The sequence below is a fragment of the Pelodiscus sinensis genome, chromosome 2 (assembly GCF_049634645.1).
Source record: "Pelodiscus sinensis isolate JC-2024 chromosome 2, ASM4963464v1, whole genome shotgun sequence".
NCBI lineage: Eukaryota > Metazoa > Chordata > Testudines > Trionychidae > Pelodiscus > Pelodiscus sinensis.
Window position 1 is genome coordinate 70,772,686 of NC_134712.1, and position 17,227 is coordinate 70,789,912.

Here is a 17,227-nt window from a genome sequence, read left to right on the forward strand (position 1 = left end):
TACAGAAGTAAGTATCTTCAACATGTATTTTGTAGGCATTAAGCAGAGTGGAGCAATCTTATGGCTAATGGCATTTTGCCATTTGTGCTGTTTGCAGAGTGATATTTATGAGTTGGGTGAAAACATTTTTTGAACAGATTGACTAGGCAATGCAGGAAGTTTATTACTCTTGCTTTTGTCCCAAACATATCGGCTACGTCTACACTGGCCCCTTCTTCGGAATAGCCATGCTAATTTAGAACTTTGGAATAGGGAAATGCGCGGGGGATTTGGGATTTAAATAAACATGGCCGCCGCTTTTTTTCCGGCTTGGGGAAAAGCCGGAAAAGAGCCTCCAGACTGGTGCGATCCTCCAGAATAAAGCCCGGAATAAAGTAGGAATAAGAGATCCTCCGGAATAGGGCTTTATTCCGGAGGATCGCGCCAGTCTGGACGCTCTTTTCCGGCTTTTCCCCAAGCCGGAAAAAAAGCGGCGGCCATGTTTATTTAAATCCCGCAGGGGATATTTAAATCCCCCACGCATTTCCCTATTCCAAAGTTCTAAATTAGCATGGCTATTCCGAAGAAGGGGCCAGTGTAGACGTAGCCATCTAGTGTTCTCAGTTCAAATTTTGGCTACAGTCAGAAATTTATCCTTCCAAAAACTTATGTTGAAACAATATCTTACTTACACATAAACTTGTGAAAAATAAACAGAGACCAAGGGTGGGGCAATCAAAATTCAGTTTCTAAGTTGCCTAAATGATTGCAAATAGTTTCTCATGCCATTTGATCAGCTGCAGCATTACAGTTTGTTCCTTCTGGGAATTCTCATCACATTTCATACTGTTGGCACTTTGAAAAGATAATAAAGCAATAAACTGGAAGCTTTGTCTCATGTTTCCAATACTTTGTAACAGTAATTTCTGTCTACTGGATAATGTATGTTGGCAGCCACAAGTGAATACATGTTCTCTTCATATTTTATGGTGCACGTATCAGGTCATTCCTGTCTAGATGTATGTAAACATGTCAGCTAAAACTACTGATATTCCATTTATTTTGACACCCTAGTGTGCCTTTTCAGTTTTAAGAAACAGTAAAAATTTTGACCTCAGAATACCAATAAGAGAATACTAGATATGGACACTAATTCACAGAACATTGTAAGTGGCAGCTGGAAGGCTGTGCCCTCCATACTAAAATAATCAATTGTTTTAGGAGTAATGTGTAAACACTAAATACAGAGGAACTTCAGAATCCATCTACCACATAACAATGAGTATCATAAAAAGATCAATGCTGTCATGCAGGAATCTCTTTTAGTTACCTAAAGAAGAGTTCTGCATAAGAAAGCTTGTCTCTTTCACCAACAGAAGTTAGTCCAGTTACAGATATTAATTCACCCAACTTGTCTCTCAAGTCCCACTGATCTTTATTTACTCTTTAAAATGCATGTTTTTTCTTTTTTTCTTTGCAAACATCAAGGAAAGGTAAACATTAAATAAATAACCATACATAAGGAAATAAAATATTAACACACTATGTTCAATATGTAGCAAACGGTGTATAATAGCTATTTGTGTATGGCAAAGGCAAAAACAAAACTTGAAACAAGTGGTAACAAAAGTGATCATAAATGCTTAATGAGGTTCAAAATAAAAGTTTTGTTTAAAAGTGTATTTGATTGAAAAAATATCATCCTGTTTCTGGACAGCGAGATATTTCTCCATTGTCAAGATGAACAATACTTTATTGAGGGCTTGATCTATTAAAGACCTATTGAAGTCTGCCTCCAATGTCACATGAGGATCACAGTACTGGGTAACCACATAAAATAAGGAGGAAATAAACTTTTCTAAAAGTTGAATCATCAAGTCCTAATCCCTAAAGATGTCCTAACCTCCATTTGATATTTTCCCCAAAAGTTCAAAAATGAAAAATCCTGCCACACCTTTGGAAGAGCTTTAAAAACAACTACAGCACCAACAAATACCAGAATCAGTCTGGCACATGTCTACATAATAGCAGGGAATCAAATATATTTTCTACAACAGTGAATATGGGATATTCAAAGAGACAACGCAACTATAGGTTTCCAGAATTTCCCTCAAAATGCAGAGCTAATATAAAATTCCTTTTGTTTTAAAGAGGGATTCTCAGAAACAAACATGCAGCATTGGCTTAACTCTGCTTCCACTGAAGACAATGGTTAAAAATACAAACCCAAACCTATCTGGGACAAGAGCCGGGCACAATAACTGAACATTTTTGAAAACCCCAATTTTAATATTTAACTCTCCATTTTCTATGTATCTTTTTGATGGAAGAGCCAAAACCTGGAAAAACAGCATAAATATAGGTAATCTGCCAAGCATATTTGTCAGATATTTCATATTTTTTCTTTCAAACTCTAGTAAGAGTCTAGCAAAGTTCATAGAATCATAGAGCTGGAAGCGACCTCAGAAGGCCATCAAGTCCAGCCCCCTGCCAAAGGGAAGACCAATCCCAATTAAATCAACCCAGACAGGGCTTTGTCAAGCAGAGACTTAAACACCACTAGGGATGGAGATTCCACTATTTCTCTAGGTAACCCATTCCAGTGCTTCACCACCCTCCTAGTGAAATAGTTTTTCCTAATATCCAACCTGGACAACTTGAGACCGTTGTTCCTAGTTCTGCCATCCATCACTACTGTGAACAGCCTTTCTCCATCCTCTTTGGAACCTCCCTTAAGGAAGTTGAAGGCTGCTATCAAATCCCCCTTCACTCTTCTCTTCTGCAGACTAAATAGACCCAACTCCCTCAGCCTATCCTCATAAGTCATATGCTCCAGCCCCCTAATCATTTTGGTTGCCCTCTGCTGGACCCTCTCCAATGAGTCCACATCCTTCCTGTAATTGGGGACGCAGAACTGGACACAATACTCCAGATGTAGCCTCACCAGAGCCAAATAAAAAGGAATAATCACATCTCTGGATCCACAGGCAATGCTCCTCTTAATGCAACCTAATCAACCTGATATGCCATTAGCCTTCTTGGCTACAAGGGCACATTGTTGACTCATATCCACTTCTCATCCATTGTAATCCCCAGGTCCTTTTCTGCAGAACTGCTATTTAGCCATTCAGTCCCCAGCCTGTAACAATGCTTGGGATTCTTCCATCCCAAGTGCAGGACTCTACACTTGTCCTTGTTGAATCTCATCAGATTTCCTGTGGCCCAATCCTTCAATATGTCTAAGTCACTCTGGACTCTATCCCTGCCCTTCAGCGTTATCTACCTCTCCCCCTAGCTTAGTGTCATCCGCAGACTTGCTGAGGGTGCAATCCATCCCCTCATCCAAATCATTAATAAAGATGTTGAACAAAACCAGTCCCAGAACCGAACCTTGGGGCACTCCGTTAGAAACCGACCGCCAACCTGACATTGAGCCGTTGATCGCTACCCACTGGGCCCGACCTTCCAGCCAGCTTTCTATCCATTTTACCATCCATTTATCCAATCCACATTCCCTTAACTTGCTGGCAAGAATATTGTGGTAGACCGTATCAAAAGCCTTGCTAAAGTCAAGGTATATCACATCCACTGACTTTCCCATATCCATAGAGCCAGTTACCTCATCAGAGAAGCTAATCAGATTGGTCAGGCACGACTTGCCCTTCATGAATCCATGCTGACTATTCCCGATCATGTTCCCCTCTTCCAAGTGCTTCAAAATGGATTCTTTGAGGATCCCCTCCATGATTTTTCCAGGGACTGAGGTAAGACTGACCGACCTATAGTTCCCTGGATTGTTCTTCTTCCTTTTCTTAAAGATAGGCACTACATTTGCCTTTTTCCAATCATCCAGGATCTCTCCTGATTGCCACAACTTTTCAAACATAATGGCCAAAGGCTCCTCAATGACATTTGCCAACTCCCTCAGTACCCTCTGATGTATTAAGTCCGGACCCATGGATTTATGTACCTTTAGCTTTTAAATAGTTCCTAAGCTGTTCTTTACCCACCATGGGCTGTCCACCTTCATCCCATATTGCACCACTTAGCGCATTAGTCTGGGAGCAGACCTTGTCCGTGAAGACAGAGGCAAAGAAAGTATTAAGTACTTCAGCTTTCCCCACATCATCTGTCACTAGGTTACCACCCTCATCCAGTAGGGGCCTCATACCCTCTCTGATCACCTTCTTCTTGCTAACGTGCCTGTAGAAACCTTTCTTGTTACCCTTCACAGCCTTTGCAAGTTGCAATTCCAATTGAGCTTTCGCCTTCCTGATAACTCCCCTGCATTCTCAAGCTATACGTTTATACTCCTCCCTAGTCATATGTCCAAGATTCCACTTTTTGTAAGCTCCCTTTTTGTGCTTAAGTTCACCAAGGATTTCCCCAGTAAGCCTATCTGGTCTCCTACCATATTTGCTTCTCTTTCTGTGCCTTCAATAAGGCTTCTTTAAAATACTGCCAGTTCTCCTGGGCTCCTTTCCCCTACATGTTAGCATACCATCAGGTCTCTGAGGGAGTCAAAGTCTGCTTTTCTGAAGTTCAATGTGTGTATTTTACTACTCTCTTTTCTTCCTTTGGTCAGGATCCTGGAATCTACCATCTCATGGTCACTGCTTCCCAGGTTGTCACCCACCTCTACTTCCCCTATTAGCTCCTCCCTGTTTGTGAGCAGAAAGTCAAGCTGCGCACGGCCCCTGGTTGGATCCTTCAGCACTTGTACCAAGAAGTAATCACCAACATTCTCCAAAAACTTCCTGGATTGCCGTATTGGTCTCCCAACAGATGTCAGGGTGATTAAAGTCCCCCACGAGAACCAGGGCCTGCAATCTGGAAGCTTCTCTCAGTTGACCGAAGAAAGCCTCATCCACCTCATCCACCTGATTTGGTGGCCTGTAGTAGACACCAACCACAAAATCACTGCTGTTGTTTGCACTTCTCAACTTAACCCATAGACTCTCAACAGGTTTTTCTCCCTCTATGTACTGGAGTTCTGAGCAATCATAGCGCTCTCTTACGTATAGTGCAACTCCTCCTCCTCTTCTCCCCTGCCTGTTCTTCCTGAACAGTCTTTGCCAGTGGTCCCCAACCTTTGTGTGGCCAATAGCACATTCATGTTTTCAGAAGAGTGTGGCGGGCGCCAACAATTTTTCAAGGCTTATTTTGTATTTGTACATTAAAGAATACGAAAAACATCATATTTAATATATGAATCCTAAGATAAAAAAGGTAATTTTACATGTAAAAGGTATTAATTAAATTATTCAGCAATTACTCTTTCACCTTACCATGTGAATTTGCTATTTTCATATTAAATGTGAATTGGGTAAATTTGATAGAAACTTAATTTAGTTGGATAATTTTTATGTTAATTATGTTGTAATTTTTAAACAAAATTCTGCATTAATAAAAAGGGGGGGATGTCCAAATGTTGTTGAGCAAAAAAAGCACCCCCCCCCCCAAAAATCATGGCACCTTTAAATCTCACATTCCCCATCCCCACCATGTCTCCTCCCCTTGCTCCATCAGCTCCCCGGTGCCTGCTGCCCCCCAACCTCTCACTAACTCCTCCTCTGCTGTCCTGACTCCTGCCCTTCTCACTGCCCTCAGCCTTCCTGAGACCTGCCCCCCTCCACCAGCCCTTCTCTCCCCCATGCCCACTCCTCCAGTAGCCCCAATCTGATCATGTGAGCTACCCCTCCTTATCCCCTCCCCTAACACCTCCCTCTACACACCTGCCCTGCCTCTCTCCTCTGGTGCTGGTCTCTCCCCTGTAGGTGTCTGTCTTTCTGTTTCACCCCCAGAATCCCCTGGCACCTGCAAGTTCCCTTACCCCTGCACCCTCCTGGTGCCTCCCCCTTCCCTTACTGCCTCTGCCCCCTTTGCCCTCTTTTTCCCTGATGCCCACCCCCTCACCACCCTCTGCCCCCGGTCCCCTCATGCCCCGGTCCCCTCACACATGACTAGCTCCATCCTTGCCTTCCTCATGCCCATCCCTTCTTTCAAGCCTTCTCCCAGCACCTCCCCACTCTAGCCCCAATGCCCTTATCCTCTCATCTCCCAGCATCACTCTGTCCCCTCTCCCACTGACACCTCCGCTCCTGCCCTTTTTCTCATTGTCTCTACTTGCCTCCCTCCCCAGGCATTTGTATCTCCTCCACCCTGTCCCTTGGTGCCTTCCCCTTTCTTCTCCTGACCTGACCCCCCTCCCATCAGCACAAGCCCCTTCCTCTCCCACCCTTTCCCCCTATTCTTCCCCTCCCCTCCCTTCTACCTTCCAGTTTGCAGGTCTGGAGTCTGCTGCAGTCAAGCCCCAGAAGTCCCTGAAGCCTGGGCTCCAGACCAGGTGCTAGAGCTGGGCCGCTCAGCATTCACAGCCCCAGCCCATCACAGCACTACCGCCCCGCCAGGTACGCTCACCACCGTCCCGCCTCTAGCCAGGCTCTGCTCCCCCATGCCTCACTCGGCACATCTCCTTCCTCCTCCTTCCCCGAGCCACAGCTGGCCGTTTTAAAAAACGGCGCTGCAACACCACACCAACATGGCACCACCCCCTACGGTGCGCCACAAGTGACTTTGCCCCCGGTGCAGCCATGGCTCCACCCGGGTGACAGTGCATGTTCGCGCCTCTCTCAGCCATGCCCGTTTTCCCTTCCCCCGGCCCGATACCTTCCCCGGCCGGGGTCAGCTTGCCAGCCTCCTTGTCGGAGTCCCTCAGCCCGGTGGGGTCTTCTGGCAGGGCTGTAAGTGCCAGCAGCGCCCCTACTGGCTCCGGTGCAGGAGTGCGGAGCCCAGTGGCTCTGTCGCGCCGGGCCAGTCCACCCCTGCATTAGAGTGTGCCTAATGCAGACTTGGCGGGTGCACATAAATGCCCCGGCGGGCGCCATGGCGCCAGCGGGCACCGCGTTGGGGACCACGGGTCTGTGCCCTTCCATGACAGCGCTCCAGTCATACAAGTCATCCCACCAAGTTCCATTGTTCTGTCAACATTTATTAGTTTGGAAGTATGGCCGCTCATGGATATAAATTACAGTATGTCTGTAACACAGCTAAGGGATATTTCTGATCATTCTGGCCAAAACTGTAGGTAAATTTAGTAAAATCATGAAAATCCCAAACTTTATACAAGGATATACCTCTCCAAAAAAGAAACAATGGATTGTTCACAAGGGAGATAAGGGGAGCAGGGAGTTTTTAGGAATTGGGGGAAATATTGTTCATATAATATTTGTGGAAAGCAAAGACACATCTAGATCATAAAATAAAAAGGATACACTCTAGTGAGATATCTGGGATTTGAAACTGTTCCTTAGAAAACTAATGTTTTGAGGATTATTGTTTTCTTCTCCCATGTGTTATATTTGTAGAACTGTTGGTATTTTAACTTTTTTGGATGAATCAGCTATTATTGAAACAGAGGTAAAGTAACAACCTGGCTTTGAAGATCACAGAAATCAGGGATGAAAAAGATCTATTCTGCAGTACTGGGGTAATTAAATTCACCCTCCTGCATTTTCTTACTCAAAGTAAAAACACATTTTTAAAAATGAGATGTTGATCACTTGGGATAGCTATTTTAAGTAAGTATATTAAGTAAGGTTTACTGATGTTATGTTGTATATGATTCATTTTTGCAATAAAGCAGTAATTTCTCAAAAAACACAGTACTTACGCATTTCTGCAAACAGCTGCCTTCTTTCTGCCATGGTATTTCCTCTTTTCCCACAATCTTCAATCATTCTAGAAGACAAAGTCACCAGAAGATATTTAATATCTACAAGTTGAACATCGGCCCTTGCCAGCCCTACAGTGGTATTGTTTTGGGAAAACATCATATTATCCTCCGTGGCCTAGACTTTGCTTTCATACTTATTTAGTATGCTCTAAATAAGGGGATCTTACTGGTAAATTAAATAAAGAGAGAAGAAATCTGAGTGTAATAGCTCTCTACCAAGTAGGGTTGGACTCAAACCATTGCCCATAAAATGAAAAGCTATGTAATCTTATTAACCATCTTATTAACCATCTCTGGAGCTCTCTAGTACTGCATATATTTCGAGCTGAATTTCTAATAGTACACATACGGGTGCTTGTAGTAAGTCACCAGAGATCTAAGGGGCTGCTGATTAAAAATCTATTAAAAGAATACATCTTTCAGTCAACAACTGAGTTGAGCAACTAGTTCATAATGAATAAAATTATTAGCTGAATTTAAACTCTTTTTATTATGAATTATCCAAAAGCGGCTTACATTAAAAAATTATTTAAATTTAGTCACCAAATATTCTCTACAACTAGTCTATTCACAAGCAATTCATCTTATTATATATTTTATAAATGTGCATCTATCTGTCTGTCTGTCTCTCCATCTCTGAGTCCATTTGTTAAAGAAATCTTCCTAAATGAACAGAGCTAGGAACACCACATTTGGTATGCAGATTTTACAATCATTTAAAGCAAGGTCAGGATTTGGTTGTGCCAGAATAATGGGATGTGTTTCTCATAAAATGGAAAGGAAGAGGTCTGGCAGGAGGGAGTTATACTGTAGAATGACCACAGGGGGGCAGCAAGAGGCCAGAGATGGGGAGCAGGGCATCCATAATTCCATTGGGCCAGCAGGGGTGGAGAAAGGGACAACTATCTACAATATATTAGAGAGAGTGTCTGTTTGTATGTCTGTCTGTCCTCTAGCCATGGGACATGCACCCCTCTTCCCACTGTGCCCGCTGCAGTTGCAACATCCATGGACAGGTGCTTCTCACGTGGCCCCCAAACTGCTTTGGTGAGAGAGGGCCTGAGCTGTCCTCTCTCCCTGGGCAGCCTGCATCCTGAACCCTTCATTTCCAGCCCCATCCCGGGACAATGATTTAAATGAAGAAAAACAAAACATATTTGAAAGCTTCAGAGGGGTAGCCAAGTTAGTCTGTGTGACGGGTGCCGAGCCTGTTCAGCCTGCGCAGGCGCGGGAGGCTCCCCGGTGGGCGCGCCAGAGGAGGGGCAGAAGAACCATCGAGCGCATGTGCCGGCGTCCCGTGAAAGGGGCGCCGGCTTTAAAAGGGAGCTCCTAGCGGGGAGAGAGGGAACCGGGACTGGGAGGTAGTCGCACCGAACCAGCTAGACCGGGACCGGACAAGACGGACTGGCAGGTACGGGGTCAGGGGATCGGCTCGCCAGGACTGGGTGAGAGTAACCGCAGGACCTGGTGGGGAGGAAAGGCGGATGGCCCGAGAGGAGGAAGCAGCCCAGGACAGGAACAAGGAGGACCCGAGGACTGGTGAGTTGTGGCAGTACCTTCCTCCCCCTCCCCCCCCGGTCAAGCAGGGCGTCAGTGACACTTAGGGTCATGGGCTGGGACCTGGAGAGAGGGAGGGCCCAGGTCCCCCTTCACGCGCGGCCGGTGCCAGAGCAGCGATACAGGCTTCAGAAGGGAGAGAAAGACTTATTGTCCTCCTAAAGGAAGGACCTAGATGGGAGGTCCAACCCCAGCGCGGGGAAGGACCCTTGACAGTCTGTAACAGGAAAAACTTAAAAAACACCAGTAGACTAGTGGCACCTTAAAGACTAACAAAACATGTAGATGGTATCATGAGCTTTGTGGGCACAGCCCACTTCTTCAGATGAAGAATTTGACCTGGATTGAGTTAGCATTGATTTAGTACAGGGTTCACATGGTTCTATACCGATTTCCTAATTAAAACTATCTTATTATTTAAGAGTAAGGCCATCCATTTGTATATTCATAATTATTTCCCCACAATTATTCCCTCACCCTTGCATAATCTGCACTGTTTCTCATTTGCAGAAATAAAAAAAATACAAAAGGAACACAACTATATGGTGTTTTTTTTTCCTTGCAGAAAAATGATTAAAATATTTACCAATGCCTAGTTATTAATGTCTGCTTGTTATTAATGTCTGCTTGTAACTTCCAAAGGGCAGTGTATGGTTATGTAATCCCTTTTGATCTCATGTGTGGCTGCTAAGCACATGGAAGGGCTTTCTCTACTGAAGGAAAATTAGTATTTTCCAAACCACGTGCACCATTTTCTTCCAGCAGCATATTGCTAAAATCATTTTCCTGATTGAAAAATCCTTTAGTTTAGCAACTATTTCCTTCTTCATGCCCCCTCATCATCCTGTCACTTTGCCCATATTTGTTTTTCTGTACAGGTGTTTCTTTGGCACACATCATAGCAGTATCTGAGCAGCCAACTTACATATGATTAATGAATCCGTCCTCCTTTGAGCTAAAAAAAATCCCATTTTATAGATAAAGGAACAGAGGAGCGCAGAGATTATTAAGACTTGACTGAGTTCACAAAAGAACATCTACGGCAGAACCTGGAGCAAAATCCAGGTTTCCTGAGCCTCATCCATGTAGTCTCTTAACCACAACACTATCCTTTCTCTGAAATGTTATATTTTTACAGCTGTTCTTTAACTGGAGGACACACTTTTGAGATCTTTATTATTAGTAATTTTCCTTATATACTGTAATCCATATATAAACCAAGCAAAGGCCTCATTGTACTAGACATTTTACTGATATATTGTAAAGACAGTCCTTGTCCCAAACAGTCTTTAAAAAGACAATATACGTCAGGTGGGTGAAACAGGATGTGAGGAGGTAAGGTAACAATGACACCAGCAAATTAATGTTTAGACTGCCTCTTTGTGCAATGCAATTCATAAATGTCACTAAACAAGTAGCAGTAATCTCATTTAGTCACTTCCTATTCTTCAACTTTTACTTTGCTTCCTATTTCTGAGAGAAAGTATCTTATGGTATTGCATGAAGCTAAGAAAGAATTATTTTCAAGCCCCACGGGCAGAAATTCAGTCATATCCTACATCTTCAAAATCTTTCCATGTTAGTATGAATTTACAAAACTGGTATGCATCAAACCCTTGACAAAATAAACCTCAATTACCCACCAGGAGAAATAAAAAAATTGAAAGAGCCAGACGAATACCCAGAAACCATCTACTTCAAGACAGACCCAAGAAAACCAACAATAGAACACCACTTATCACCTATAGCCCCTAACTTAAACCCGTCCCACACATTATCAATAAACTACAACCTATACTAGAAGAGGATACTACACTCCGAGAGGCTCTGGGAGACAGACCCATAGTCTCCTACAGACAACCACCTAATCTCAGGATGATTCTTATCAACAACCACGGGACATACCACACTAATACCAACCCTGGAACTTTTCCTTGCAACAAACCCCGTTTGTCCACATATGTACACCATTATTGGACCTAACCAATTCAGTTATAAGATCAAGAACACATATTCCTGCTCATCCAGAAATATAATTTATGTCATCATGTGCCGACAGTGTTCGTCTACTATGTACAGTGGACAAATGTCTCAGACTCTTCGCCAAAGAATCAATGCCCACAAAACGGATATCAGACAGTATCACAAAGAAAAAACAGTTTCTTGCCATTTCAACCAGAAAGGGCATTGTCTCAATGACCTGATTACCTGCATACTGCTTCAAAGGCATTTTCACACCAGACTTTAAAAAGAAAACTCTGAACTGTCATTCATGCTTAAATTTGACACTTTACGGGGGGGGGGGGGGGGGGGTCTTAAAGACGCTAATTACCTTACCCATTACAAAGATAGCTTCCCCAATTATCACCTCTAATATCATTAGCTCACAGACATTTACCTCCCCCCCCCATCGCCCCTCTGTTCTGAAATTTGATTTGTCTTTTTTATATGTGTTCACTTTTTTTTTTATTGTATCCCTTTGGTATATATGGTCATGCCTATTTTCTTCCACAATTTGATCTGAGGAAGTGGGTCTGGCCCACAAAAGCTCATCACCTAATAAACCATCTTGTTAATCTTTAAAGTGCTACATAGTCCTGTTTTTTGTTTCAGCGAGACTAGACTAACACGGCTACATCTCTATTACTATTTGACCAAATAAAGACACTGATGTAACCCCATGGTAATTGTTCATTTTGTCCCCTCTCTATGCCAATCCATGAAAGATTGGAATCTGTTTCAGCTCTTAACTACATAGCTAGACTCTTTAGTTTAGAGCAAACTGTGGAGACTCATATTTTCACTTCTGGACATCCTCACCATCAGCTGTGACAGCAGCTGCAATGTTATTTTACTTCACAGATTATATTGTGCTTATAGTGGATGACAGCAAACAGAAAAGCAGCAACCTCTGTTCTAAGGTGAACCTAACTAATGTTCTAAAGTTACTCCCAATAGGAAATAACTTTTCTATTGCAGATAAGACAAACACCTGTACTGTATTTAAAGACAGTTATTTTCATGAGCTAATTAATAAGGATAAGCAAGGCAATTAACTTGAATGTGCTGCCATTAACTTCAAGGTTTCAAGCTTCTGAAAATATTATTTAAATTATACTGATATATTGATCAGATGCTTTCTGTGTTCACTATATACACTAGTCCATTTTCAGGGAATAAAATAAATAAATAATTTAGTCCTGACTGAGTCTGATCTAACTCTTTCAAAAGCAGTCCTTTTTTCTATTTTTTTATTTCTATCCCTTTTTCTATTCTATAAAGCACCGAGCACACTTTATCTAGCTTAATTTTTTTTTTTAAATCAGGAAAAAATATCAAATGCTGCAGAAGAGAATAAAAAAAACCCCTAAATATACTTCTTCCTCCCAGCCTCCTTGCTGATTATAAATTTTGTAACTGACTATGATGAGAGTTGCCAACTTTCTCACTGAAGAAAACCGAACATCCCTGCTCCGCCTCCTATCCCGAGATCCCACCCCCTTCACCAAGGTCCTGCTCCTGTTTACTTTTCTTCCTCTGTTGTTTGCTTTCCATACTCTCCCACTTGCTGCCTTCTCTCCCAGGACTCACCTGATGCCTGCAAAGCCAGGAAGGAAGGAGCTGACTCAGAGCCTGCCTGGAGCAAGCAAGGAGTCAGTCTCTGTAGTAAGAATAGTGATAGAGATGCAGCAGTGTTAGTCTGGTGTAGCTGAAACAAAAGACAGAACTATGTAGCACTTTAAAGACTAACAAGATGGTTTATTTGGTGATAAGCTTTCGTGGGCCAGACCCACTTCCTTAGATCAATATGTGGAAGAAAATCGGCACAACCCTATATACCAAAGTGATACAATAAAAAAAAAGTGAATGCATGTGAAATTGACCAATCAAATGTTAGAACAGAGTGGGGGTGAAGGGGGAAGGGAAGTTTCTGTGAAGTAGTGACATAGGGGTGATAATTGGGGAAGCTATCTTTTGCATATTGCTTCAAAGAGACTTTAACTCCAGACTTCAACGAGAAGCTTCAGAATTGTCATTCATACTTAAATTTGACACTTTATGTATGGGTCTCAACAAAGATTCTTATTATCTCACCCATTACAAAGATAGCTTTTACTCTCCCTACACCCCAGTAGCCCAGCCCCAGCAGCAGACGCCAGCTTTCGCTCGCACACAGCCAGCGTGCTACTTACTAGGGCTGCAGCAGTGGGCACTTGCCCCACCACCTGCTGTGCTGAGGATGCAGCAGGAGAGATGCTCCTGAGACTCCAGCTCCCATCGGCTGTCAGCCCCACAGCCAATGCGATGGCAACTTGGATCAATGCTTCAGCAGTGGCCACTGTCGCCACCTCCCCAGCGCCAGCCCTGGGAAGCCCTTCAGCCACGGCTGCCACCCTACTGCAGCAAACCAAACAGCTGACCAGATGCTGCCAGAGGCCCCTTTCAACCATACATTCTGGTTGAAAACCAGACACGTGGCAACTCTAATAGGAGATGTCTAGTCCACAGCATATGAACTGTGAATAGTAAGAATTGAGGATTTCAATAATCTCCAGTTTATAGTAATTCTTACTGCAGGAATTTTTCTGTATCTTGAACTATGCGCTTCAGGGGGTAGCCGAGTTAGTCTGTATAGGACAGGATAAACTTAAAAAATAACAAATGGTCTGGCAGCACTTTAAAGACTAACAAAACATGTAGATGCTCTATGAAGTAGATCTTTTGCATGGCAAGTCATGCTGCGATTGGTCTTGCTTTGAATCATTAACCCTAGAATGGGAAAAATTAATTGCCTAAGATACACAAATTTTGATCTAGGTGAGCACCCTCATTACCAGCCTAGGCAATCAGTGAATTTCATGGCTCTCTCTCTCTCTGGCTTTTCTGAACACAACAACGTCTGAAATCTCAAAAATCTTTGTGGGACACTAAAACAGTTCCCTACCTTTCATAATCAACACTTTCCTTTGGGAGGACAAGGCATTAGCACCTCTTATACAAGCAGTTTTCTTGTTCATGCTCAAGAAGCCATTTGAAGTGATACCTTGTTGGAAAGGCATGAAAGTTAGACGTATAATCAAGGCCTTAAGGCTGTGTCTAGACTACATGCCTCTGTCAGCAGAGGCATGTAGATTAGACAGATCGGCGGAGGGAAATGAAGCCGCAATTTAAATAATCGCGGCTTCATTTAAATTTAAATGGCTGCCCCACTCTGCCGATCAGCTGTTTGTCGGCAGAGCGGGGCAGTCTAGACGTTCCCCTGTCGACAGAAAACCCTTTTGTCATCCGCCCCGTTATGCCTCGTGGGATGAGGTTTACCGGGGCGGTCGACAAAAGGGTTTTCTGTCGACAGGGGAACGTCTAGACTGCCCCGCTCTGCCGACAAACAGCTGATCGGCAGAGCGGGGCAGCCATTTAAATTTAAATGAAGCCGCAATTATTTAAATCGCAGCTTCATTTCCCTCTGCCGATCTGTCTAATCTACATGCCTCTGCCGACAGAGGCATGTAGTATAGACACAGCCTAAGATTGCTCGAATGATGTTACTTTCCTAACCACTGACTGCTGTACATAACAAGGAGTGAAAATGAGGAGTGACAAAATAAGGAGTGAAGCCTTTTACGCAGCTAGTCAACTTTTTAAAAAACAGCTTTGAAAATAATATTTAGTTTTCAGTAGAGACTTTCTATCTTTAAACCCATTATTTACACATTTCTTCTTTGTAAGTTGATTAATCTCTTACACTTGCACATGTCACTGCTGTTACTTGGGTCACTCTGATTTAAATTGCCCTCTGCAAACTGGAAACTATTATTTCTTACTGTGACCTAGTAATACCAGAAATACTCGTTTATGAAAAGGAAGCTACCCTCCAATACCTACACAATAGTTATTTTAAATATATCTTCAGAGCTGCAGCCATACCCATACAGGGTCTATAATTTAACATTAATTCCTCTTTCCCTCTGCCCCCATCGATAGTTACTGTGAATCAAATTCTCTGAAAGTGGGTGCCCCTGTGCTGACTGCAGTGGAGTCACGTCTGCTTACTTCAGAGATGAATTTTGTCTGGTGAATCGGAGCTTAAGAGAGATGTTAAGCGCTAGATAAACCATATTTGCAAAGTCACCAACTTCAGCAATCCTTGAAGTTAGTAACTAGTCTCTAGAAAGGCCATTTCAAGACCCTTCCCCCCATTAATGGATTTATTGGTGCCTTAAGAATGACTTGTTCCATTTCTTTTAATGAAGTAGGCCTCTAATAGGTCTCTCTCAGCTTTACATTCCAGCACTAATCTTTGGCAATATAATACAATTGTTCAGTGCTCTTTCCTGAGGCTAGGTATAATTGCATTGCACTTACAGTACTTGTTTGTACTTTATCTAGATGAGCCACTTACAGTGTAGGAGAAAAAAAGCAGTTACTGAGCATGTATCAAACGTGTACCTCAGCAATTCTGCCTCTTCAATAGTTTAGCTTGTTCTGCAACTTTAAATTAAAAGAAAAAAATAAAATCCCTTGTCTCGATTCATGCATTTAGTAAAATGTTTTCTGCATTTTTAAGAAAGAATGTGATTACAGACTGTTCATTAGTGTTCCTTTTAAGAGTCCCCTAAACATAGAAGAGGCTTTTTAAAAGCACACAGCACTAGTTTAGTTCTTCTCTCATTGAAGTTTATGGTAAAACATCCATGGGAGAATTACTGGGCTAATGCTGAATCTTTCTGAAAAAGGCAACCCTTAAAGCCTGAAAAACAAAACATCTTCATAAAAAAAAAAATCAACACAACTCCAAAAAGTAATGGAAACAGTTTCCTGGTCAGACACTTGAAAAGACTCCATATCCATCAATATGAAAATTAATGGACACTACAAAACCAGAAATTTAAACACTCCCACAATTCTCATGCTTAAGGTATGAGCAAGTCACCAGTTGCAGTCACCCCATCATGCACAGTAATACCAACGTCAAACACTCAAAAATCATGAATGAAGCCAGAAATGATTATGAGGGCCTATATAGTTACATTAAACCTTTTGGGGGCAGGGGAATCTTTCTCTTTGCCTTCTGATTTTTAGGCCTTGAAGGTACACGCAATACCCAGTTTTTCTTCACAACCATGAGGGGACTGGGAACTTACTCTTTTTTTTTATATAAGCTCACATATTCTCCCTACTCCAAGAACAAGACCTAGAAGAAAATTCTAAGACTCGTGATAAAATCGGTGAGATTTGACAACACTGTGTATTGCATAAATTGTTGGATAAACTAAGGGCTTTTCCAACCTTGCCCTATCATTGGCCTATTGAATCTTAAGAGGCAGAACTACCAATCACCCATCAGGTCATTTAGCCATCACGCCAGTTTGTGTGTTTCTTTGAAATGCTAATGTATAGAGAACTAAAATGTTGTATAAAAGCACCTGGAGTGAGGTAAGATTACTCACGTTTTGCTCTAAATACACTTACCTCAAATACTTTTCAGTGACTGAACAAACCAGCTCTGAGCAGCCTTACAGCAGTGCTTTAGGTATTATCAAATATAATGTGTAACAAATTAACTTTGTTTTAAAACTACAGATGTAGTGATAATCCTTCATGGCTCTCTCTCACCTCCAGATTCCTAACACTGATTAGTCATAGCTTATTATACTTGCAGTAAGTTTTAAGAATTTTACAACGAAAAGTACCAAACCAATTTCTCCTCCACTCAAATGTGAAATTTCAAAGCTATTGCTCATTTGAGAATGGTGGGGAGAACTGTAGCCTATAACTCACCATAACAATAACTTCAATTTGTACCTTTAAATTTCCTTCTCAACACATTGAAAATGCATCTCATAATAAAACATGTTGACAACATGCAATATGTCAGACTTGTTTGCTTGTGCTGGTTTTTTAATGCTAGGGTGAAAGCCTGTTTCCAGTGAAGATAATGGGGGTTCAACTCTTAAT

The 17,227-nt window shown here is 42.4% G+C and overlaps 1 protein-coding gene across 25 annotated transcripts in view; it reads right to left on the minus strand.

The window, feature by feature from the left end:
- DTNA (dystrobrevin alpha) overlaps positions 1-17,227 on the minus strand; it is a 343,774-nt gene that overhangs the window by 140,445 nt on the left and 186,102 nt on the right. For all 25 annotated transcript variants that reach the window (XM_075920737.1, XM_075920736.1, XM_025180859.2 and 22 more), the window contains one exon: positions 7,652-7,719. In XM_075920737.1, the coding sequence (XP_075776852.1) occupies positions 7,652-7,719 (68 nt within the window). The remainder of the gene's footprint in view (positions 1-7,651; positions 7,720-17,227) is intronic.